Source organism: Salvelinus alpinus, chromosome 16, assembly GCF_045679555.1.
Source record: "Salvelinus alpinus chromosome 16, SLU_Salpinus.1, whole genome shotgun sequence".
Taxonomy (NCBI): domain Eukaryota; kingdom Metazoa; phylum Chordata; class Actinopteri; order Salmoniformes; family Salmonidae; genus Salvelinus; species Salvelinus alpinus.
Genome location: NC_092101.1, coordinates 20,999,242 through 21,022,875, shown reverse-complemented (window position 1 = coordinate 21,022,875; position 23,634 = coordinate 20,999,242). Strand labels below are relative to the sequence as shown.

Sequence of the window (23,634 nt, the reverse complement as noted above, 5' to 3'; positions counted from 1 at the left end):
TCACTGGTCACCCCCAAGCCAATTCTTCCTTTGGCCGCCTCTCCTTCCAGTTATCTGATGCCAATGACTGGAACGAACTGCAAAAATCACTAAAGCTGGAGACTCTTATCTCCCTCACTAGCTTTACGCACCAGCTGTCAGGGCAGCTCACAGATCACTGCACCTGTACATAGCTCATCTGTACATAGCCCATCCAATCTACCTCATCCCCATACTGTATTTATTTATTTATCTTGCTCCTTTGCACCCCAGTATCTCTACTTGCACATTCTACCATTTCAGTGTTTGATTGCTATATTGTAATTACTTCGCCACCATGGCCTATTTATTGCCTTACCTCTCTTATCCTACCTCATTTGCACATGCTGTATATATTGATTGTATGTTTGTTTATTCCATGTGTAACTCTGTGTTGTTGTATGTGTCGAACTGCTTTGCTTTATCTTGGCCAGGTCGCAGTTGCAAATGAGAACTTGTTCTCAACTAGCCTACCTGGTTAAATAAATGTGAAATAATTTTTTTTAAATAATCAAATAAAATAAATAATTCTGTGGTTGAAATTTCACCCTCAAAACAACAGTTTACATTGACTTTTTTATCCAATGTATTTTACACGTAGATTCCACAATACATGGACAAATTATGTTGAAGCAACGTTGAGTCAACCAGTTTGTACCCAGTGGGTATCTACGTATGGGTGAATTTCAACATAGTAAACACTCTGCTTTGACCTCTGAAGCAATGAAATAATGACTATCATGAAGCATTTTACAATCCTGAAAAGCTCAATCTAGAGCTATACACTGAACTAGCAGATATGTATACACTGACATGCAACTGCATGCATGCTATCAACCTTCTAAAAACCTCCGGTACTTTTATAGGTCTCCTAACAATGCTGTCAGAGTCATGTGCATCACAAAGGACTCTGGGACAAGGGGACACTTTTCAAAGGAGTCCTCACAACTCTTTTGCATGCTCTGCCAGAGTCTTGTTAACAAGCAAGGGTAACTTTTTAATGCATGCTATTCCTCCAGCAGCCTCCATATAATTTAGTGACCTAATTGCTATCATATAGCAGAGAGGAGAGTCTCAGGGGAATACTGGCCTTTGTTTGGACATCTGGAAGCAGTTGACGCAGTGTTTTTACAAGGCGTTCACATCACATACTGTAAATTGATTTATTAAATTCATAAGCATAGACAAGCAGATTAGAGCAAGGGGGAAGAAAATGACCTTTTCATTATAGTTGACAGTCACACAAAACACAAACCACTGTAATTAAAAGAGCCACTGAATAACCTGGTCCAGCTCCAAGCATGGACCTTCTTGAATGGGGTTTTCTGAACAATATAATATATATTCTGTACATTATGTACATTGGAAGTAGGAAGTTTCTACTCCCTTTGCATGGTCACATTTTGTTGCCTGTTTTTCAAGCAGATTTAGTGTAAATCAGAACTGTGATTAGGCCACTCAATACCATTCTCCAGTTACTCCAACCAGTGACTATCAAGACGGGACTTATCTTTGGTTGATCTGGCTGTTGCTCCTACACAATTTCCTTTTGCAGTGCATCAAATACCCCTTTTTTTAAATTTGACATTTTTACAATGTGTGGAAATTTCACGTTTTATACTGCATCGCTCAACTGCGGCATCAACTTCATATTTCCTGGCAGTAGTTGGTGCTTTTGTGGTCTTTGTTTAATCTGGAGCCAGAAGAGCAACACACTCTTCATCCCCTCATATTTAGAATCAGAGGAGCAGTTTTGTCATCCTATCCTGAGAAGGAGACATATAAGCTTTTAGTCTCTTTGTGTATTAAAGAGACTCATACTGTAGACGGCCTCACTTGTTGCAGCAAGCAGTCACTTGACAAAAGGAACAACGTGGAATGGAATAATCTCTCTATGTATTCCAATCCTAATATAAACCTCTGTAGTTTTCATTTTGGACCCTTCCTGAAGCACTGACCCCGTATCTGCCCCAAGCAGAGTCATCAAATTCTCCCATCACATTGACACCAGGAAATGCTATTTCACTCAAAGGCTATATTTGTATGATAACTAGGATCAACAGCAAAGAGGCAGCGAGTTCACCCAGGGATTTCTCTGTAAAGTCTACAGTATAGTGATAATTGAAGTCATAACAGTTAAGAAGCCAAGAACAATTGCAGCAGAGAAGCACCAGGCTGCTGTGTAAATACTTGGTGATCAGGCCGGTGTGACGTTTTTTTCCCTCTATCTTTCAGATGGGATGTTAGACGGGTGTCCTGACTTTCTGTGGTCACTAAAGATCCCATGGCACTTATCATAAGAGTAGGGGTGTTAACCCCGGTGTCCTGGCTAAATTCCCCATCTGGCCCTCATACCATCATGGCCACCTAATCATCCCCAGCTTCCAATTGGCTCATTCATCCCCCCTACCTCCCCTGTAACTATTCCCCGGGTCGTTGCTGTAAATGAGAATGTGTTTTCAGTCAATTTACCTGGTAGAATAAAAAAACTAAAGACTGTCTTAGTAGCAGGCCCTACGCAGCAGTGTCATTAAAATGTTACTTTGTAAGTAATTGTTTTTATGAATCAGTCTTCAATTCTCTCATCTATATGCAGCGCAGGGCCTTTGCAAAAACAACTGACTTGGTCTCTGAGGTATTTGTTTTCTTTGGATCTGTGGACGGTGTAATTTCAGTATGAAACAGCTCCAGCTCATGGCTATGTCTGTAGGGGAGTCGCCCCATTAGTCATTCATTCAATGGCTTTGTTTCATAACCCTGCTCACACTTGGCGCCACTTCTGTTCTCTGAGCTGTTCTCCTCCGGTTCTCTTTTATTTTATTGTCTCCCGCATTGATAGCTGGAGCAGAGGAAAGATTGCTCGAGCCATTACTTAGTATGTTTCCATAAGGACATTGTACTTATATTTCTTAAAGCCCCTGTCCTAAATTGCACTCTACATTCTTAAGTATCTTTCAAGTAATCGGACTCAGGGTAAGTTAAAATGAGTTAGTGGGGTACAAACTTCCCCCTGTGCACACACTGGTTGAATCAACGTTGTTTCCATGTCATTTCATTGAAATGACATGGAACCAACGTGGAACAGACGTTGAATTGACGTCTGTGCCCAGTGGGATCCCCTTATGTTTATTTCATTTTGGTCTTTCTGTGGTGTGTATGCAACTTATGTGATACCCCTTCAACTAAAGCGTTTCTGCACTCACTCACCCTTTCACAAATGTGTTGCTGGTATTTTTTTATTGTGAATCATTAAAATCTAATAAAATTTGACTTCCTTTCCAAAACTGAAATTGTGTTTTTCCAAGCTTGGTTCCAACAAACTTATATTGAGGGTAATGGCTTGAGGAATGATTAGAGTCAGGTGCGTCAAATCCTGCAGCCAAGTCTAACTGAAAACATACCTTAAACCGCAAGTGTTCAGCTTTCCTTTTTATTCTTCTAGAATTATAGTTCATTGTCTGCTCTGCTGGCCTCCTGAGGTAAGTGGTGTAGAAGTTGCCAGTGATTTACATGCTATTGTTAGTATATTTTTCCAAGGACAGAGATGGACAGAGATACAATTCCGGCCAAGGTAAAACCATCAAACTGCCACAACGTTGAGATTCATAAAGTCTAGTAGCTGTGATAAGTGACCATACTGATGTAGGATCTTAATTTGAGCCAGTTTGCTATAGCGGGAAAATAATCCCGCAGTAACAGGAAATGTGAATTATTTTGTGGATTATAATTAATGGAGATGTTTTGTAGGGGTTGATACATTTTTCATTAGGGCAAATCAAGTGTGACGTTTTAAAGTGAAAATTTAAAACTTTAGACGCCTTTTAAAATGTTTGATACACTACAGGTTTGCATTTCCTGCAGTGCAGGAAATTTTTCAGCAACAAAGGAGTGATTAAATGAAGATCCTACATCTAAACATTACACGAGATTGCATACTTTAAAATGTACTATGACATCATTCTCTGGGAAATTGCAAGGCAAATAAAGGTAACTGACTAATAAGTAATTGATTTTAAGTAGAAATCAGATTTAAACTATTTTGGATAAATTAACAGTTGATGACTGAGAAAAACACTAAAAGGTCAGCTAATAAACTTTTCACTCCAATTCAAAATGTTCCCCTGGTTTTGCCTACAGACTGTGTATGCTTATGCATACAGTATGTGCATTTGGCAGTTACCATTTAATGCATCATTACGTTTCCAAATGAGACATTTACCGTCCAAGAAATGACAGTATTTCCTCTCTGTGTCCAAAACGTTCCAGGAGGTGTGGGGGTTATGAGAGGCCAGGGCCAGAGGTGCTATAATTAGCCTATCTTTAGGTCTGGGTAGTGTCTGCTCTGTCAGCCAACCGGCCCTGGCCTCATCTGGGCTTCCTAACCTCAAGGCCAGAGATCACAGGCACATCACTGACTCCCTGGAGTTCACTGGCTTCTATCAGAACTCTGTTCACAGTATCTTCAGTTCCATACAGCCAGACGCCCCCACAGGTCTTCTTCCACTCCCGACCTCCAACCCGGGAAAGCCTTCCAAAGTGCATTCCTTCCAAGGCAAATGCTTTTGTTGGTTCAAGGACAAGTTTTTATAGCAGAGAATAGATATTGAGGAAGAGCAGACAATTTCAATTGAGGAATCAAAATGAATGAGATTTCACATTCAACAGTTGAGGAAAACTGCTGCTTCAAATTAGTCACTTATTAGTTATTCCTCATTGTCAAAATCAATAACATTGCAATTACCCTCAATGATGATATATTGTCAAGATCACTAGAATTAAACGAACAGATATCAAATCAGAATGTTAAAAGAATTACAAGGCAGACATTACTGAACACGTAATTGATATGAACAATGAAAATATAAAGATGACAAGGACATATCACTGAGTTGTAGCATAGCTTGTTTATTATTTTTTATACTTTTTTGCATAGGGAAACATACTCACTTCCAGTAATGTATTTGCTAACAGCGATGGCTAAATACAATGTTATAATGAAATATTGTCAAAGCTGTAAATTTCTCCCACACCAGTTCAAAAACAAATGGCAACTTTAGTTTTCCTGTATGAGAGTCATTTCAAATAATTAACAGAAAAGTTTTATTACCGACTTTTGCTGATACTTTTGTACTAAAAGTTTCAAAAAGGAAAATAAAATCACAAGCAGTTCAAAGTGATCTGTGTGCGCTATGAAGCCGTTTCCTGTTCTATTCTACCGGATGTGTCAGAACTAAATGTCCACATGCTCTTTCCTGGTGTGCAGTGTGTATGTCTGTGCAGCAAGCAAGCGATTAATGAATAACTACTATGGTAATATTTGTAAAGAATAATGAGGAAAAACAAAAAACCTTAAAATGTAACACTGCATTAGAATGTTCTCTGAGAATCATCTTGATCTCTTTCCTCCTCCACCCAACCAACTTCATCACACTGAGAAAACAGCATGCTTAAAGATGGAATCAACATACATGTCCAGAACAAGATGAAAGTAATAGAATTGCCAAGAAAAGTTTGGCGCGCCAAGCAGTTGAAGATCATGTGAGGAATTTAATTTTTGTAAAAAGAGCCCTCATTAAAATGTCGCCTTGTTCTTTCCTCTATTGTGTGGGTGGGGCTTCCTGGTCCTGACGTCAGTGAATCTGTGATTATCAATAACATTAACAGATCTTCATAACTGCACTTGTTTTGTATGGCTTTTCACCTCCATAGCCAAAGGCCATTGGCCAGTGGGTGCCCTTCACCTTGTAGTACTGTAGGACCTCATTGTGACAGTTTGTGTGGAAAGCTATGAGTAGAGGCCAATGTGAGAGTGGGGCTCAGGCACCAAACAGAGTCCCACACAAAGTCAGAATGACCCTCAGCAGCTTAGAGTACAAAGACTATGTACATCAGAGCTTGAAAAGGGCAATGGCCACAAATAAATGAAATTAGCAGTAAAATGACAGGCACTGCTTGTTTAAATCATTTTTGGTATTCAGTATTCACATCTATGTAAGTTAGCTTTTTTACCTGCTGGTTTGTTGAAAGTAAAATATATAGACCAAACTTAAAAACAGTTACCTTTATCCACTGGGTGAACATAAGCACATTTCACCACAAAAACTATGTTGTGACACATCTGAGAGTTGTGGCCTGGTCTCCATTATTCTGTGCTCCATGTCTCTTCATACATGAGGATTATGGAGACTGTTTACTACTCGTCTCCTCATTTGCGATTTTTGAGTTTGCATTAAAAAAAACTCCACTAACTGATCATTAAATCATTGCGTTGATCTGGGCTTCCCATCTACTGATTCCCCCAAAACTCTCACAAGCATACAAGTCTGGTCATTCTACACTTTGGACTGGTGTACTGCTAGGTATTTTGGCTCTGAAGAAATAATCTTGACACTTGAATGGGAATTGTGACCATTTTAATCCAGTCCCGATTCTAATTGTAGGTAAATAAATATCTGCATGAGTCTGGACAGTGATGGTTGAGTTACTACGAACTTATGAAGGAATATCAATAGGTATCAGATTCCCAGGTCTTTACCCTGTCAGGGTACACCAGCCCTTAATTGCATAGGGAGAATTCAGAGTTCCTGCCCGAAATAGTTGCACAGACTATAAATGACATATTTCTAATCTATATACTGTACCAATTGCATAAAGATAAACTAGATCCGTTGAAAAACCGTGAAGGAAAATCATAGGCCAATATAGTAAATCAACTTTTTTCATATTCTAATCTTCAACGTTGTGTTGCCACCATGTGTAAAGACTTCTCTTTTCATAAACTCATACTGATCAATACCCGTTGCAGTGCGGCTACAGCACGAGCTACCACACACACCTTCCACACCCTCACATCATATCAGTAGCAAGTCCCTGGGTGGAGCAGAGCAGTGCGTCCTTGAGTAAAACTAGAGTAACATTCACAACAACGCAGCGCTGCTGAAGAAAGGCACTCGGAGCAGTGTGGGGCCTCACACCTGCACTACCAGACGAATGTGCTTCATCTGCACACATGCCTTTCCTGACCAAACCCTCAGACAAAATCACACACAAACACACTGTGACCACACTTTGTATGGACTGCAGCAAAACTAGTACGACTGGCAGCCCTGCCGTTGTTTGTCTAGGACTGATTCAAATATCTTTACAAGCCCGAATCCCACAAACCAATTCAACATCTTCAATGGATGTCTAAAAATGTACCACCCGGGTGGACGTTCAAATGATGTACTCAGTGAGTTCTCTAACGATAAACAATAAAAGGGGCAAAATATGGTGAATAATATTCTTAGCTTGTTACAAGCAGCTGTTTTCTCAATTTATCTTGCTCTGTCTCTCTTACACACACACACACACAATTCCTACATCTCAAAGGTTAAGCTTGAGAAATATTTTCAGAGAAGCACATATTGAGAAGTTTCCTTAAACATCAATACCAGGTTATTTAGTGCAACCTTCCAAATAGAAGGAAGGTGTTTGAGATCTTGAAGCTTGCACAGCAACAGTTAAAATAAAAAGAAGTGCAGAACTGCTAGATGACTTGTGGAAAAAATGAAAAATAAATGGCAATGGAATTTGCATATCCCCTTGAGGCTTACTGAAGCTTTTGGATCTGTTTAAAATGACAACAAGTGATGCTGAAATTACTGGAGTCCAAGTTTCAGGGTTAATAAAACCAAATACAGGTACCTTGTTTAAAAAGGCATGCAGCATTGGTGGTGAGCTCATACCAACCATAGCAGAACCCTAAGAAGGAATTCTTATATTTTGTGGCTTGGCCACAAGCTTATAACAACTAAATCTAAACACAAACATAAACATGTACTTTATTATACAAAAAAAAAAAAAATGGTATGTACATTTTGCCTATTTCATTCTCATTGATATACTGTAAGCATTTATACACAGGATAATGTGTCCAAAATGTAACAATCCTACAATAATCACAATGATAATAATCACTACAAAAATATTAGTAAGTGTTTTGAAATATAATAAGATCATGTTTTACATGCATCAGTATCGAATGCATATTAATGTCTTTCAGAGTAAGTTCAACCATCACCTGTGGCCACTTTAAAAAGTGTTGGGGGGGTGGGGGGGAACACCTGCTCTGAAAACAAAAGTCTATGTCGCTGTCATAATAATATAATGTATAGCCGAGTTTAGTTACAAAAAGCGAATGAAAAAAGAAGACGGTGTGCTGAAGGACCACTGTGCTGGCTAGACTACCGTGGCGTCAGACCCCTGTCCCTATGTGTCCCAGTCAGACCCAGGCTGGAGGGTAAACTGGACTGGAGAGGTGAGTGTGGAGCAGTGCAAATCTTCACAGAACATGTCATGAGACTCCAGCGTCTGCTGTTACTGTACAGGTAGAACCAGAGGGGAACTTTACATGGGATTCTTTCTCTATTTCCATGAATTGTGTGTTTAAAACATCCAAATTTAGTTTTTTGAAAAGCCTAATAAGTCGACTTACAGTAAGCTTGAGCATTCTCCAGCGCTACCAAACATTAGCACTTTGGCACCCTCAGTACTACAGCAGTAATTGGACTCCATGCTGAAATCTAGGAGGCAAATGTGATGACTTGATTATGGGCCTTGTGTTCCAACTAGTCCACTGACTGTACTGTGTGTATGGTTAACACGTCAGTTGGCCTTGTCCTCCTTCGATACATGACAGACCCCAGGGACATAACCCACACCGTGGGAGTTCTTTGATCAGGAGCAGACGCTTGCCTCACCACATGTCCTGTTTAACAAATATAAATTAGCTTGCTGAATGACGGCAGCATTTTGTTTAGCTTGAGGATCGTATGGATTTGATGGAATGCCTTTGCTACAGCACGCCACTTCAACCTGGGACTGTGAACCGGGACACATAAACCGTCATCGCCAAGATCTTAAGAAGGGCATGCAAACCAGTGTTTCCCAACTCCAGTCCTCGAGTACTCCCAACAGTACACATTTTTGTTGTAGTCCCTGACTAACCTGATTCAACTCATTGAGGGCTTGATGATTAGTTGATAAGTTGAAACAGGGGTGCTTGTCCGGGTATGCAACAAAGATATGTATTGTTGGAGCTGCTGGAGTTAGGAAACACTGATGTAAACAATACTTCTTGTTCTGCCATTTTACTTGAATTCTCAATAGCTACCAGCATTGCAATATCTATTGCAGAAACAATACTGTACACTACATAACAAACTTTCACATGGCCTTTTCTGACCCTGCTGAAAAAAATACACAATATCCTCTCTTATTCAATATACTCCCATTACACTACGCAGTAAGAAATTATCAATTATAATCTACCCTCTAATAAAAAAACAAATGTCTTGGCATCTTTCAGTAATTTGAACAGCTATTAACAGATTTTCTGTTTTCATTCTCTATACCATGATTCTGACTAGGTCAGTCTATACTTCTGAAGGGCTAATATTCAAAACAACATAAGGTGGATTTGTAGATTCCACACAATGGACCTAAATGTGGAGAACCTAAAAATGTAACTACACACTAAACATGAAAATAATAATCTACACATTGTACATAAAGCTTAACATTCTATTGTAGCCAGTGCTATGAAACCTTCAATTGTTTTTTTTTGTTATTTTTTTTTACAGATTTTTCATCAGTTAATTTCAATAACATCCAGGTATTGTGCATATTCCCAGTGAAATAATTTGACCCCTTAACCCGATGGAAAACGCAGTGCGATGCAAAAATGTAACTCTAAATCACAAGGTATAAAATTGAGGAGGGGAATTTATCATGTCATTATTGCATCTCACTGCACTAGTTTATTGTGTCACACATTTCTACTCTCCTCCGACAATTCCATCTAGTAGTGCTAAAATACCCCATCCTTTTCTCTCTCTTTCATTTTCAGTATTCTGAAGTGAAATCCACATCTAGTGTTTTTGAATACACCTAATACACTCTCTCTCTTTGCTATCGGCCGATTTATGTATGTGCAATCTGAGAACCAGCAAAGTACTGTGGTAGGTGAGGCTATCTAGCCACACACTCACACGATCTCAATCCCTTTCTCTCTCATACACCCATGAAACACACAAACAAAAACAAAGATGTGAAGCACTGTGCCCTGCTCATCACTGACACGACATAATAAGACAGTTAGCATTCCATGTAAAGAATTTGTCTCGGAAGCTTCAGCTTTATCCTTAAACAATTCCAAATGAGTAATTTCCCTTGTTTTAGCATATGGATAGAGATTCATAATTTTTTAGATGTTCCTGTTTGAAAAGCTATTAAAGTGCTTGGATTTGCCTATCTGCGTATAGGAGACTCGCAGGTTGTAATGTAACAAAATAGTGGGACAAAATGTACCCCATATTCAGTTCTGGTCATTTGGTGCCAAAAATTGTCTGCAGGGGCAGAAGTTGCCATGGTGCTGGGGGAAATGTGAGCCCATCTCAGTGCTTTACAGCTCTGTTCCGTGCTAGGAGCCTGATCACCTAGAACACATCCCTCACAGCTCTCTACCCTGACCTCCATCTTGAATTGGAGTACTTGGACATTTTCTCTAATTCTTGCAGCACATTCTTTATCATTGAAGAAGAGCTTTAAAAAGGGGGCAAAATACAACTTAAGCAAACGCTGAGCAGAGGAAGCGAGAATTGCATATTTCACATATTACACCAAGCTGGAAGACATAAGGAAAGGGAAAGCAACAAGAGTCAATAAAAACGAAGAAATTAACAAGATTCAATTGTAGCAAGGTTTCCATGTGATGGAACGCCAAATACTACTGTATAACAACCACAGAAAGGGAAAATGGTGAAAATACCCCATCTCGATAATCGCAATCTGTCACTACTTTAATCTACTACTGTATTCATCTAAACTGGATAATGACAAGCAATCAAACATGCAGCAATGTTTTTTGTCATTTTTGCAGTGTTACCGGTTATACCAAAAAGAGAAATGAATTTACATAATTTGTATCATGTATTATTGTTCTTAACTAAAGGCAAGGCACATAATGTGTTATATAAAATATCGTGCAAAATAGAAGTTAACAATAGGGAATAAAAATCCAAACAAATAGGTAAAAAGGTAAGAACCCATCAGTATTATTTGCTCTCTGTTCCAAAGATTAGAGGGAAGAGCTAGGGGGGGCAGCTTCAGAAGGGTAGTAAGAGTTTCTGCCATGCACCCATGTCAGCATTATGGTGGTCAATAGAGCTAGTATCTCATTATTTTCTTTTGAAAGCACCATGCATGAATATATATCAGTATAATTTCATATGAGCACCTTTAAAACAAGTCATTGTAGGTATTCTGTTTTTAAAAAACAGATGTGAATTGGAACACTCACCGCAAATTTGATGTTTTCCATTGCAAAGCCGTATTTAAAGGTTAGCTTTTCGTAACCAGCGTGTATGGACATTATTTCCTAGAAGTGTATCTGTCTTAATGAGCCATATCTGCATCTGTGTTCTCTCTCTCCACTGAACAAAAATATAAATGCAACATGCAACAATTTCAAAGATTTTACTGAGTTACAGTTCATATGAGGAAATCAGTCAATTGAAATCAATTCATTAGGCCCTAATCTATGGATTTCACATGATTAGGAATACAGATATGCATCTGTTGCTCACAGATACCTTAAAATAAATGGGCCTCAGAAACTTGTCACAGTATTTCTGTGCATTCAAATTGCCATAGTTATTTACCATAACCCCACCGCCACCATGGGGCACTCAATTCACAACGTTGACATCAGCAAACCACTTGCCCACATGATGCCATAAACGTGGTCTGCGGTCAAGGCCGGTTGGACGTACTGCCAAATTCTCTAAAACAATGTTGGAGGCGGCTTATGGTAGAGAAATGAACATTCAATTATCTGGCAACAGCTGTGGTGGACATTCCTGCAGTCAGCATGCCAATTGCACGCTCCCTCAACTTCGGACATCTGTGGCATTGTGTTGTGTGATAAAACGGTACATTTTAAAGTGTCCTTTTATTGTCCCCTGCACAAGGTGCACCTGTGTAATGATGATGCTGTTTAATCAGCTTCTTGATATGCCACACCTGTCAGGTGGATGGATTATCTTGGCAAAAGAGAAATGCTCACTAACAGGAATGTAAACACATTTCTGCACAGAATTTGAGAGAAATAAGCTCTTTGTGCGTATTGTACATTTCTGGGATCTTTTATTTCAGCTCATAAACACTTTACATGTTGCGTTTACATTTATGTTCAGTGTGTGTGTGTGTATATAGCTTTGATATGTTGGTTTAATTATGTCATTGCTGATAGCAGGGTTTTATACTTGTCTTTTCTTAGCTTGTCCCCAGCAGACAACCAATGAGAAGCCTGTGCTCAGAAAAACACATGGAAGGTGCATTTGGCTGGCGACAGGTTAGGGCTGTGAGCTCTCCATAACTTCTCCCCCTCTGTGCATCACATCTCTCTCTCCCACCACATCTGTTGCCTGTCTAGAGCTCATTAATGTTTGCAGTACTTCAAACAAACCAAAACAATAATACAAAGAAATGTAGAAAGAACTCTTGCTATGTCTTAGGCACTTTTCATGGCTGTATATATGGTTTGGGCTTGGTTGAGGAGTCTTAAGCCCTGATGTTTTCAATTTATAAATATGTATCTCCATTCATCCCAACACATGCTGCAACAAAGTCTGTTGTCACAAACATTGCATTAGCAAATGAGACAAGGACAAATCCTGTAAAGAACGTTCTGAACAAATAGACTGGTGATGGACACTGCTGGTCAGTCAGTTGCCCGTCATCAATGAGCCAGAATCATGCCATGTGCACACATGGATACATGCAGTGCCGTTGGCCTAGCAACCATTAGGTCTGGGGTCGGTGGTGGCACAATCAATGGTTACCTTTACAGACACGCTTCTAATGATCAAATCATTCACATTCTTCTCGACTCATCCAAAGTATGTGATCTGCTTTAAAAAAAGATTCATAAATTGCTTTTGTTTTCGATTATATAAAGACAGCATGAGTAAGATAATAAAAGTGTGACTTAGATACACAGAATGTAGAAAGAGATCCAAAAGGGTGCGATTACCTAAACCTGTCAGGATTCCCTGTACCTCAACATACACAAGGAAACGTCCTCTAGATGAGTATAGAATATCTGAAACACAATAGGGCTGGATTGTTCTGATCCTAATCGATAGCTAAAGAAAGCCAACACTCATAACTCTTGTACCCTGCTACCAAAGCAACACAACATAGTAGTTTCTACAACATAATCCTAAAACCTACCTCTGACTTGCAACATTTCATATGATTAGGCCAAGGGATAGCTGCTAAAAAGGAAACATTTACATTTTAGTAGTGCAATGCCTGTAATGTCCAATGCAATTTAAACTAAATACACAAAAAAGAAAAACTCTCCCCTCTACACCCAATACTGTCTCAATAGTGACATTACTATTTTTGTACTCCCTTTGTCACTATGCAGAATAAACCCCTGTTATCTACATTAATACAAACGTTATGCAATATTAACTAAAGAGTGGGGCAAGGATAGGAAGAGGAGGTTTCATTATGTTTGAATCGTATGCAAACACAAACAAATGTCTAAACAAACAGACAACAGTTGACAGGCACAAAAGTGCGTCTCAAGTTATTGTGAAAACTAACACACCTGTTACAGTACCTGTCTTTTTACAATGCTCTCTACTGCTCTCTACTGCTCTAAAGACTGATCCTTTTGATTGTGTGTGCATATCACTGTGCCTCATAGAAGACACTTTTAAACATGACAAATGGGCTGTGTTAAATGAAATCTTAAAAATACCCCACTCTTTAAACAAAGTAACTGACACAGATACAGGATTGTCAATAAAACTGGATGAAAAGTAGACTTTTCGTGGGTGAAGGGAGGTTATTGACCATGCATGACCAGCCTCCCCTAACTACTTTCAAAGAGTTGTTTTTTACCGTCTCCGAAGAAGTGTGGAAAAGTATAATGACTGGATCTGGATTCTTCTCTTTCTTGTTGATTGAGAAAATAAAGGATACTTATTTTGCATATATGAGGAAGCAGCACCTGTAGCAGAGGGGGTGTTGAAGAGGGGCACTATCCTGGAGGCAGGGGGGAGGTTCATGGGGTCATGTCTCTGCCCCACCGTTCATTTTGGCTGCACAAACTTTTTCTCTTTCTTTCCTTGGCGTTGCTCTCTCGGCCTCTGTCTTGCATTCCAAAAAGGTGTGTTGAAGCATCTTTTATGTTGATATACATAAATATATATGCACATATATATTTATATATATATACACTTTCCCTCTTGCATCTCATTTGCAATTTTCTAAATTCCACAAAAAGTGTTGAATCACAAATCCATGTGTCCCTGCCCCTTTCGCTTATCCTTGTGTTGTTTAGTTCCCCAGGTACCACGACTGAAAGAAAGAAAGAAAAGTCACTTTACACATGAATTGCAGAAATGGTTATATGATAGTCAAAGAAAAAGAATGTTCTCTACATTTTCATATTTGACGACAATGCTGATAAACAGTAGATTTTTATGTCTACATCAAGTGCACACGCACCACACCCACCAACCACCACTTATGCTGCTGCCATACCGTTTACTAATATTATTATCATCTCTCCTGCTACCAGTCACTTTATCCTAATCCCTGACTACATGTACATATCTAGCTCAATACTCCAATATCCCTGACTACATGTACATATCTAGCTCAATACTCCAGTATCCCTGACTACATGTACATTTCTAGCTCAATACTCCAGTATCCCTGACTACATGTACATTTCTAGCTCAATACTCCAGTATCCCTGACTACATGTACATATCTAGCTCAATACTCCAATATCCCTGACTACATGTACATATCTAGCTCAATACTCCAGTATCCCTGACTACATGTACATATCTAGCACAATACTCCAGTATCCCTGACTACATGTACATATCTAGCACAATACTCCAGTATCCCTGACTACATGTACATATCTAGCTCAATACTCCAGTATCCCTGACTACATGTACATATCTAGCTCAATACTCCAGTATCCCTGACTACATGTACATATATAGCACAATACTCCAGAATCCCTGACTACATGTACATATCTAGCTCAATACTCCAATATCCCTGACTACATGTACATATCTAGCTCAATACTCCAGTATCCCTGACTACATGTACATATATAGCACAATACTCCAGTATCCCTGACTACATGTACATATCTAGCACAATACTACAGTATCCCTGACTTCATGTACATATCTAGCTCAATACTCCAGTATCCCTGCACATTATACATTTGGTACTGGCACTGACCCTATATATACAGTGGGGCAAAAAAGTATTTAGTCAGCCACCAATTGTGCAAGTTCTCCCACTTAAAAAGATGAGAGAGGCCTGTAATTTTCATCATAGGTACACTTCAACTATGACAGACAAAATCCAGAAAATCACATTGTAGGATTTTTTATTAATTTATTTGCAAATTATGGTGGAAAATTAAGTATTTGGTCACCTACAAACAAGCAAGATTTCTGGCTCTCACAGACCTGTAACTTCTTCTTTAAGAGGCTCCTCTGTCCTCCACTCGTTACCTGTATTAATGGCACCTGTTTGAACTTGTTATCAGTATAAAAGACACCTGTCCACAACCTCAAACAGTCACACTCCAAACTCCACTATGGCCAAGACCAAAGAGCTGTCAAAGGACACCAGAAACAAAATTGTAGACCTGCACCAGGCTGGGAAGACTGAATCTGCAATAGGTAAGCAGCTTGGTTTGAAGAAATCAACTGTGGGAGCAATTATTAGGAAATGGAAGACATACAAGACCACTGATAATCTCCCTCGATCTGAGGCTCCACGCAAGATATCACCCCGTGGGGTCAAAATGATCACAAGAACGGTGAGCAAAAATCCCAGAACCACACGGGGGGACCTAGTGAATGACCTGCAGAGAGCTGGGACCAAAGTAACAAAGCCTACCATCAGTAACACACTACGCCGCCAGGGACTCAAATCCTGCAGTGCCAGACGTGTCCCCCTGCTTAAGCCAGTACATATCCAGGCCCGTCTGAAGTTTGCTAGAGAGCATTTGAATGATCCAGAAGAAGATTGGGAGAATGTCATATGGTCAGATGAAACCAAAATATAACTTTTTGGTAAAAACTCAACTCGTCGTGTTTGGAGGACAAAGAATGCTGAGTTGCATCCAAAGAACACCATACCTACTGTGAAGCATGGGGGTGGAAACATCATGCTTTGGGGCTGTTTTTCTGCAAAGGGACCAGGACGACTGATCCGTGTAAAGGAAAGAATGAATGGGGCCATGTATCGTGAGATTTTGAGTGAAAACCTCCCTCCATCAGCAAGGGCATTGAAGATGAAACGTGGCTGGGTCTTTCAGCATGACAATGATCCCAAACACACCGCCCGGGCAACGAAGGAGTGGCTTCGTAAGAAGCATTTCAAGGTCCTGGAGTGGCCTAGCCAGTCTCCAAATCTCAACCCCATAGAAAATCTTTGTAGGGAGTTGAAAGTCCGTGTTGCCCAGCAACAGCCCCAAGACATTTACATTTTTTTTAAACATTTTAAGTCATTTAGCAGACGCTCTTATCCAGAGCGACTTACAAATTGGACATCACTGCTCTAGAGGAGATCTGCATGGAGGAATGGGCCAAAATACCAGCAACAGTGTGTGAAAACCTTGTGAAGACTTACAGAAAACGTTTGACCTCTGTCATTGCCAACAAAGGGTATATAACAAAGTATTGAGATAAACTTTTGTTATTGACCAAATACTTATTTTCCACCATAATTTGCAAATAAATTCATAAAAAATCCTACAATGTGATTTTCTGGAATTTTTTTCTCTCGTTTTGTCTGTCATAGTTGAAGTGTACCTATGATGAAAATTACAGGCCTCTCTCATCTTCTTAAGTGGGAGAACTTGCACAATTGGTGGCTGACTAAATACTTTTTTGCCCCACTGTAGCTCCTTTATTTCTTATTTCTCGTGTTCATATATATATAATATTATTATTAGTTATAGTATTTCGATAATGAATACTGTACTGTTGGGTAGGGCGTGCAAGTAATTCACTGTACTTGTGTATGCGACAAATAAAACTTGACGTGCATAAATACAATAAAAGTATGTTTTGCTTTAACAATTGCCATTGAGGTTTCGTAGTACATGTCCGTGTGTTGCATATGACTTGTATAATTGCACAGCTGTGTGTGAAAGTAAGTGGGCGCCCGCATGTCAGTGTTGTTCTGGGCCTACAGTACAGTATGAGATGTGAAGAGCAGTGATTGGGGATAATGCATGACCAGGGGTAGCACTGTGGCCAACTCCAGACACAGTGCTTTACTTTCACAGTGTTCTACAATCAGTGTCTTCTCCACTAATGGGCCCCAAACACTTAACTCTGGTCAGGACGACCAACCAAATAGAGCAATTCAAAATAATATGGAGTAAAAGAGCAGCTACGGCGAGAGATCTCAGCAGGATTCCACCCAAACCTTTTAAAAAACATAATGAGACGTTGGCTTTCTCCTGCAGACCACTGAAGTCTTTTTAAAACTTGACAGGGCTGAATAAAGAAATCACATACAGAACTCGGCCCCCACCTCAACATTTTCCACGAGGTTTATGTCATTTTAACAGCCCTTAAACAGACGTCTTTAACTACACCCAATTGTATTGATTTAATAAAGTTAAAAAAGGAAACATCTAGCCTATTCCTTGTTACTGCTCAGAGTAAAATACCATGTGGTCCATGGCCCCAGCCTCTAACTCCTGCCTGCCCACCAGGCGCACGCACACACACACGCACACACACACACGCACACGCACAAACACACCCTGCTAGTATGCTTATACCATCAATGTAGTGGCGCTTCATCATTCACAGATGCACAAATTTGTACTTACTTAGCACTGTATGCTGTGGGAATGGGGAGTGAGCTATGGACAGACTCTTGGAAAAACGTTGAAATGGGGTTTGGAAAGAAACTGCTGAGCAGGGTCAGGAGAAACCAAGCCAAAGCCACATTAAAGAGGCAGTATTGTAATTCAGAGGGGTTGCCTGGCTCATTGGAAAGACCACAATGGAGGTTGCCAGTCAAAGCAGGGGGCGATGAGGGTCTGTGCCAGGGGTGAACTCAGGAGGGCCCCTTGCTTGTTGAGTCTATGGGGATAGAGCCTACTGTAATGACTGGGGCTGGTGTCTTCACCGTGTGCAAAGGCTAAATGCACATACTGTAGGCTACAGGCGCCATACCTTAGCCATTGAAAGAAAATTTACTGCAGCCCCTCGTCAAATTCATAACATTCAACACAGTCCCCTGAGTCTTCTACTACTGGCATAATTGAATCAACAAATACATGTGTTTCTTGAGTTCTGGATCATCTATGCAATAGATTAAAATGACCGCATGCCAATCCAGTATTTTGGAAACGCTTTTTTGTTGTTGGGATAAATATACAATCTACACCCACTCTCAAGAAGCCAGTCATGATTCAATACATTTTGAGTTTATGTTATAGAAACACAATACTTGCCTCAGTGGAGGCTCGTAATTTACATTCTGAGTTTCCCCCTCTCATTTGGGCATTTCTGTGGCAACCTCCTGGGTCTCTCTCTTTACAAATGAGCATAAGCTTTACCAGACCCCTCTGCATTGGACTCCGACTCCTTCCTTAAAACAGAACATCTCTCTCTTTACATGTTGAGCAATACAATGTAACTGATGAATGTGCTTTCTAAAGGCCCAGCTTTAGGTGAAACCTTCATGTGAGTCGGTCAATAGCAGCAGCCCTAGCCTGGAGTCACAGAGAGCCCACGTTACCGTCAGGGGAGCTGGAGAAAACATCCAGCTGTGTCCAACTCCTCTGCACACTTAGAAGGAAAGACACATCTGCAATGGGAGCGATGTGGACTTGGAGCAGTGAGAATGGAAACTGTTTCAATATGCAGTAGTACTGGACCTACAATCCAACTAAGTAACATACAGGTCAAACCAAAACACAACACACTCAGGGCTAAATTAAAGTGTGAGGCTACAGTACATAAACAACATAAATCCCTCAATTATTCAAGGACAACTGTTGTAACAATTCATGTGATGATTATGAATGAACTTTGAACAACAATGAAGGGAGGGAACACTGAGCCATCAGTGAAGCAGTAGTACTGCAGTAGTTCACTCTGTCCTCTTGGGGGAAGCCTCCCTCCCCCACTACTCCTTTCTTTACTACAGATACAACTGGGAAATACATTCATCCATATGAATGATGAATCTCAACAGTGTAACATGGTAATGAGTATGCCTACTAACGTAAAAATAAATGAATACAAAAAGTTGATCGCATCTTAAAGTTAAGTCCTTTAAGTCCCTTAAAATGTTATGATTTGATGGTGAATTACGCGTAAATAAGAATTAGGTTTAGAGAAAGGAGCAGGTTAAAAATGCTGGTAATAAAAAAAGATAGTCTTACCATTTCTCTCTGTTGTTTTGGAAAGGCGTTCAACTTTTCTTTCAGTACTCGTTGCATGCCAACTTATGTAACTGACTTCATTATTTGAATATTATACACGAAACCAAAAGCACATTTTAGTGACGGTAAAGACAACCAATCACAGCCAATCAAGGTTAACCGTGGTGAGTGTCTCACTCTCCCCAAAAATATTTTGTTTCTTGCAAACGTTTCGCCAGGAGGGGAAAGTATAATTCTGAAAATACAAAGCTGGGAGTCTGGGACAGAGCTGCACAGTCTGAGGGAAGCAAAACAGCTACCCAGATGTCTCCTCAACGCAGCACACTATTGTACTGAATACTCACTGACATGACATTACTCTATTACACTGCTGCCTTGAGTTAGGAGGTCGTATGTTTCTGAAAACAAAAAGAAACTGTACAACTATCCAAAAGAAAATGATAAGATAATTCAAATGTAAACAATAGTGACACAGACAGTAGACACTGCATGCGCTGGAGCAGGTTTTCAATCGAGGCCTGCGCAATTAATCCCAACTTTTTTGCGTAGTGGACGGGGCGCTAGCTGATGAATGACTGGCGCTGGACAGGGCTTGCATTAGTTTGGTCTGCTGTTACTTTTTATTCTACACTCCCTGAAGTTCAAGTTCATCCTGCAATTACACCATGTCTGGTTTCCCTTAGCAACCAGACAGCCCTGGACGTGACCATCCCCGGAGCAGGCTCATAAGGCCCCCTCCATCCCCCTTCGGTTCCCTTATGTTCTTCTCTCTGAGCAGGGCTGAAGGAGCAGAGGCCCACAAGAGGCTAGACGACACAGAGCAAAGGAAAAAGGACTTCCTCTGACAAAGAAATACTTCCCCTATGAGTGCAGCAGGACTATGCAACGGAGACTAGATATCCCGTGACAATTGGCAGAATTAACACTACAAAGTCGTTTCTCTCTATACTTTTGAGTTGGGTTACAACAAAAGAAAAGGTAATCTGGGTTGTAGCATTGTCTCTGTGTTACTACATTCCAATGTGTTTGTTATTATTGCATGTGCATGATCCCTGCGTTATTTCATGTTTCTACTGGCCAGATGAGATGACTCACATTTTTTTTTTTAAAGCGCGCGCACACACACACACACACACACACACACACACACACACACACACACACACACACACACACACACACACACACACACACACACACACACACACACACACACACACACACACACCTCTCCTAGCTCAGCAGTCTCTCTCATTCTCTTCCTCTACATCATCACAACCCTCACCGAGGTGCACTTGCACTTTTTATGGAGCAGGAAGCACTGCAATGCAGCAGCAAGCCCCAAAATGCCTCAGCTCTGTAGCCACATTGGGACATATAGAGGTAATGTGTTTGTTTCGTTGGTATATTAGTGAGATCAACTTCATATTTCAAAGTTGACAAAATTCAAGTCTCAACTTTCTCTAAATGGAAGAGAAATCCATGAGTGTTAACACTGAATATCTACGATCACACTGAGGTAAATGTAAGCTTGAACGAGAGACATTTCTTAGGCCGTGTTAATCTCTCACACACAGCCAAAAGCCCTGTTATATCAAAAGGGTCCTGGGCTGGCTGTAAACATTCGGACCCTGAGGCAAATCCTAGCTAATGCCCTCAGATATATAATTGAACATAGACGTATGGCTTTGATATCAGAGAGAGGAACAGAGTCAGGGGGTGAGAGAGTTTACAGCTCTAAGCTGCTTTGAGGCCTATATACAGTATGTCTGACATCAGCAAAATTCTTGTATCATAGTGATTAGGATTATTTAAGTGATTTACATAATATACCGTAATACAGTGTATAGATATTCCTTTCATCAACTGTTACTAATTCAGTAGCATTCCCTGTGGTGGCTATGTGAACATAAGCGTGAGTTATGTACAGTTACGGACATCAGTGAAATAGTGTGTAACAAACATAGAAATCAAGTTGCTTTTCTCCCGTAAAGTTAACGGTGCTGTGTACCTGTGCCTGGTAGAGTGCGCCAGGGTCTCGAGGTCCGATCCCTACAAAGGAGCGGTTGGCAGGGGGCGTCCCAGGAGCTGAGTATGCTGAGAGAGAGCGAGAGAGGACACTCTTATAACATAAAGGCTTGTTATGTCAATCAGATTGGGCAGTAATAAATATGTGTGTTTAATCTCTTGTTAACTGAATTAGCCGCCTGTGCCAGATCATTAAGACTGGCAGATGTGTCGTGCACACAGTTATTTCAAGGGAATTCCCCTGCCTCAGACACTAACTGAAATTGACATCATATTCTGGTATATGCATCATTGATGAAGACCTCAGACCCTTCATCAGAACCATTGTTGGTCATAATTTATCTTGATCATCCAGTACAATGTAATGGAACTTAGTATCCTATCAATTAGACAGTGATCTGTGGATTGACAAATTGATCTGTTGACACGTAGGCCCTTCTCATTTCACTGAAACAGTGGACTCTTGTCAGCATCCAACAAACTTTGTACTGTAACTTTCCAATACTGATTAAGAAAATGTATCGCTAATGGAAGCTGGCGTGGTGAAGGACCTTAGCAGAGATTTCAATCAAAGTCACATGAGGATTTATTGGTATTGTTAAAGCGCCGTCAGTAAAGCATATAGAGCTGTCCTCTCTGAATGAAATAATCATGATTAATGATGATGGGAGTAGGAGTTGCACTGCAATGCCTGAACGTTTCCTCTCTCCCCCCTCTCTTATAAAGGACTGAGAGACAGTAGCCTCGTCCTTCAGGTAATGAATCAGTAATAAGTACGATGGGTCTGTATGACAACCCTATGCACTTAGAAACTATTGTCACTGAAGACCTAGGGGCTGGGAGTAGCAGGCTCACCAGCGGCCCACTTACTGGGTGACGTGGGGGAGTTGGCTCCCCCGTCCGAGGTGGTGGTGCTGGACTTGGAGTCGGAGGGCAGCGTCAGTCGAGGCATTCCAGGGGGCGGAGGAGGCGCCAGCATCTGGGAGGAGATGTAGTGACTGGGCACCTTCACTTGACCACTGCCGTTCAGCTGGGAAGGGAGAGAGGGGGGCACATGTCAGCTGTACAGTGGGGGATGGTGAGAAGGAGGGGGAAAGGAGGAGGAGGCTTCACTGCTGCAGCACAGATGATATAATACTGTTGATGTCACTGCACTGTCCCGGTCTCTCAAACACACACATTCCCTCTCCATCAGCGTGTGTGTGTGTGTGTGTGTGTAAGGGAGACAGAGAGAGAGGGGAGAGGGAATGAGTGATGTCCAGGGGACTTCACTGCTCAGCCAGTCATCCATCCATGGCTGCTCTTCTACTGGCTGGCATGGCTTTCATAGACTCTCTCCTCCCCAGAGGAGAGGACTGCAGTGCACACTCACTGTCCTCCACAACAATGGATGAGCAAATGAGTCAGCTTCATTGTCGTCCCATGCGCTCGTCCTTTGTGACTGCCTGGCTGCAGTCGCACTGCAGCAGGGGGAATTTCAATGACTCTGCAGTTTGGGCTGAGCAGAGCCCAGCGTGGTTGCTGCTGGGGGGCACTCCTGATAAATGTCTCTCCTCTTTCCTCTGTGAGCTGCCTGCCTGCGCCAGACCCGTGCACTCTGCTAACCTCAGCATCACCGCTAGAGACGTACAGGGATCTCCTTCTCCCTCCACTCCTTTCCAAGTGAAAACAGAAACAGTACAGCAGCTTCATTGAGCAACCTGGCTTGTAATGCCGGCATTATTGAAGCAGGGAGGGGGGGTCATTTGCATGTGGTGCAGTGGCAGGTCCTCTCAGCTGTGTGTCATATATGGATAATGAGTATAACCATGTCTGAGGATCTGGGCTGGTCCCAGGGCCAGCAGGCGGAGTCTAAACAGAGCAGGAAGTCTCAGGACTTATTTTCCTCTCTGTGACGGGGGATTCACAACTGCTGTACTACCAGCCAGCCAATACATTGAACAACTATAATCTAAGAAGTTGGCTAAAACACAGTGATTACAATGATTTTATGGCTTCAGATCTATCGAATTGTTGCCCCTTTCTCCTTTGTCATGTTTAAAGATACAGTATGGTGAGTGTTAATTGTTCTGAGA

The 23,634-nt window shown here is 40.9% G+C and overlaps 1 protein-coding gene across 8 annotated transcripts in view; it reads right to left on the bottom strand.

Annotated features, from left to right (window-relative positions):
• Positions 1 to 4,903: 4,903 nt before the first annotated feature.
• LOC139541103 (nuclear factor 1 C-type-like) overlaps positions 4,904 to 23,634 on the bottom strand; it is a 117,616-nt gene continuing 98,885 nt past the window's right edge. For 6 of the 8 annotated variants that reach the window (XM_071345336.1, XM_071345334.1, XM_071345337.1 and 3 more), the window contains 3 exons: positions 22,415 to 22,589; positions 21,543 to 21,628; positions 4,904 to 14,433 (listed from right to left, as the gene is read on the bottom strand). In XM_071345336.1, coding sequence (XP_071201437.1) covers positions 14,413 to 14,433; positions 21,543 to 21,628; positions 22,415 to 22,589 — 282 coding nt within the window. In that variant the 3' untranslated portion in view covers positions 4,904 to 14,412. The remainder of the gene's footprint in view (positions 14,434 to 21,542; positions 21,629 to 22,414; positions 22,590 to 23,634) is intronic. The other 2 variants (XM_071345335.1, XM_071345339.1) reach the window with 1 other exon arrangement.